The 3,487-nt window shown below is 35.0% G+C and overlaps 1 protein-coding gene across 1 annotated transcript; it reads right to left on the bottom strand.

The window, feature by feature from the left end:
* Positions 1–2,055: 2,055 nt before the first annotated feature.
* LOC308369856 (olfactory receptor 51I2-like) lies at positions 2,056–2,976 on the bottom strand (the record flags this gene model as incomplete). Its single annotated transcript, XM_080844401.1, has 1 exon — positions 2,056–2,976. One exon carries the CDS (start codon positions 2,974–2,976, stop codon positions 2,056–2,058), a length of 921 nt encoding a protein of 306 aa, XP_080700527.1.
* Between the last annotated feature and the right edge of the window lie 511 nt (positions 2,977–3,487).

Genomic DNA, 3,487 nt, shown 5'->3' with positions numbered 1-3,487 from the left:
AATAGCGTTGGATACGTTAAGGAGGTCCGCATTCAAATTCTTCTTGGTGAACAGATACAGACTTTTGCTCAGGTAATCTTAAGACAGTGATTGATTGTATCTATTCGTTTATATAAGCTTCTTTATATTAAGTTTCAAAGTAATGTCTAGAGTTGTTGGCTACAGTCATCTAACAGACAGGGAATAGTAATCCACGCGTAATCCAAGCGATAAAATAGAAATATCTCGCGAACTATGAATTCAGAGAGAGAGTTGTATAGAGTAAAATTCATGCGTTTTGCATATGCCATGAATAAGTGCTGTAAGCTAATCACAGTTACATTTCAACCATGCTTATGAAATGAGTTTGCCAAGTTGCAAGTCAAATAAGTGCAGAAATGTACTGTAAAAATACGCTATACTAATAAACAATATGAATATTTTGATAAGCCTCGGAGGCTTTCAGATTGTCCATTGCTTTCCCATCTGTTGCTATGGAGTCCACAAAATACGCGCAAATCTCGCTGTAAATTATGTTGGGCCCACGTTGTCATGTTATCCTCCCAGTCCTGCACTGAATTCGGGTGGGGGATAGTTACGCCATCTCCAGTCAGAGTATTTAAACTGTGTTCCCATCGTAAGGACATAATTAGATTACGATCTGTCTGAGAATGGGCTGTCAAAGCTAGCATCATCGAAGTCATACAGTAGCCTACAGTAGGCTACAGTAGGCTACATACATTCAATAAAATGAACCTACATTTGAGTCCAACTGCATGACCATTCTTACCCTACACTTACCCTTACAATAAAGAAGTGATCCTATTTCAACCATAACTTCATTTTAAATAATTTCTTTCTTTAAGACATGTAGTTTATAGTTTAGACAGCAACTTTGACATCTATATTCAACTGCATCCACTACATAATCTCAAACTTTATTTGTTGGTATATCTCCAAAAAGGCTAACATTAAAACATTTCTTAATGAAAAGGAAACATGCATCACAATAATACTTCAGTGTAACCTGTACCTATGTGGAGTGCAAATATGTCTTGCTATTACACTACCCAACACCTACGTCTGCTAACACTACATAATGCATGATTCCTACGGGCACTGCACTAGTAATAATAATTATAAGTAATACTGCTTACATGTTGGACAATAACCCTCCAAGGGTACGTTGTTGCAATGAAAAAAGAAAAAAGGAAATGTTTCCTAATAGTAGCCTGTAAGCCATCAATGATACAATTAAGTCTTTATCAGGAAAATCTCTAATTTGTTGCCCATGTTTGAAAATAGCCACCATTTATTAATTTGGCATTTGATTGCTTTTATCCCAAATGACCAAGTGTGGTACAACAATCAATCAAGATACATTATTTTTCATTGTTAAAAAGTCCAAATGACTTCAGAATGTTGTCATTCTCTTGTCAAGTCAAGATGAAGGTTATATTTGCATCAATTCAATGGATAATATATTTCAAAACTATCTTTTCATAAAGATGACAAGCAAGGACAAATCCTGCAGAAACCCTTATGTGAACATAGCCTAAAAGTACCTTAGTGTCATTTAAACAACCTAATATTTAGAAGTGGCAAACGTATGAAATAAACACTAGGCCTGATATTGAATGCAATTTCGATTTTTATATAGTGTTCGAGGATAAGCTCCTTGAAGCTTGAAAGAAAGTGTACAGAGCTGACTCTCAGTAAAGTCTAATGACAATGGATCGAAATCAAACGATGCAGCATCTAGTCTTGACTGTTTTCCTAGCTATTGATGAGGACAGAACAGAATCTGTATAGCGAAATACCATGGCATTTCTTAGGTATACATAGTATAGAAAATTAGATACGTGTGACAAATCCTGCATTTTGTCACCCTCCTCTTTCCTTTAAGAATGCCATTACATTTACTGAATAATAATTATTATATTAGTTTAGTTTATCTTAATATTTTTCTATCAACATGAAAAGATGCCAGCAGTTTGTAGCTGTGGTAGTAAGGTCCAGAATCTTAACCATATGAATCTAACAAAATAACATACAGATGTATCATTAAGAAGTCATTTATATTTTGGTCGATGTTAAAAGAAGAAAGATTCTTCTGTGTATTTCTGGAAAATTAAACCCATAAACAAGGGGATTTAAAACCGGCGGTATAATGAGAAATTCCAGAGATAGGATCACAGCCACCACATCTGGAAGTTCATAACGACTAAAAATGATTTCACAAAATACAGCTATTGAGTAATTTACAAAAGTCACAATGTGTGGAAGACACGTGTGCAAGGCTTTTCTTTTGTACTCTGAGGAGTTCCTTTGACAAATAGCAAGAATTTTAATATAGGAATACAAAATAAAAAATAATGGAAGAAAAACTGTTACTACAGTGATGATTATTCCAACTATGTTGTTAAGTTTAGTTTGAACACAAGAAAGCTGAACAACAGACCAGTTACTACAATACAGTTTTCTTAACTCATTACCACATAAAGGTAACTGAAAGGCTAGACTAACATTGGAACCAATTGCACACAATGGATATAGAAAACCAACAGCAACCATGATGGCAAGTGTCCTTGTCGTCATAATACTGTGATATTTCAGGGGTTCGCAAATTGCTACATGCCGATCATAAGCCATTATTGTTAAAATAGTAAATTCATACGACCCATATGTGTAGATGACTAAAATCTGCATGAAACATGCAGGACGAGATACTGCATGAGTGTCTAAGAGAAGATCACCTAACATCTTTGGAAGCAGACCAGTGGAACCATAAAGAGAGTTGACTGACAAACAAGCAATTAAGATATACATAGGCTGATGTAATGCTCTTTCAGAAAATATGACCAGTATAATCAGTGTATTCATAAAAAGAATAACAAGGTATAATATCAATACCAAGGTGAAATAAATATATCTGAAATTCTGCTGATCTTTGTACATAGTGAGATAAAAGTAGTATCGGTGAGATCCATTTTCCATGATCCTCTTGCCCTAGCTGATCACTGGTGTTGACGATACTTGATAGAAAAGCTGAGATAAATGCAGTATCAACAACTGATCAGTAGACATCAAAATATGTTTTGTTTTTATTCTCCAAAAAGTATAAATCTAAACTTCATATTTTTTCACATCCAAATAAATACTTAATTCATCTCTATGTAGAGTATGCCAAGAGAGAGCCATGTGTAATTGTTAATATTTTCTACTTTCAGAATTATTTCAACTATCACTATTTGTGTAAAAGAGGAGCATTCTATTTCTTCTGGCACAATCCGTAACTAATCACTGCTACTTACATGGAATGTAGTAGTAGAATGTCCTCACCTGTCTGTGCTCACATGAAATGTGTGGCTGTGCCCTCTTGCACAGGCTTAAATGGTTGATGTAGTCCGAGTATAACATCAGAAGTCTCTCCTGCTGTTTTCTAACAGCAGCACACATTTGGTCTTATGCCTGACACGTGAGCTGAGTAATTGAATGCAGGGCTCTC

The sequence above is a fragment of the Sprattus sprattus genome (assembly GCF_963457725.1).
Source record: "Sprattus sprattus genome assembly, chromosome: 9".
Taxonomy (NCBI): Eukaryota; Metazoa; Chordata; class Actinopteri; order Clupeiformes; family Clupeidae; genus Sprattus; species Sprattus sprattus.
The sequence above is the reverse complement of the archived record's forward strand: the minus strand, read 5'-3'. Positions and strand labels throughout refer to the sequence as shown.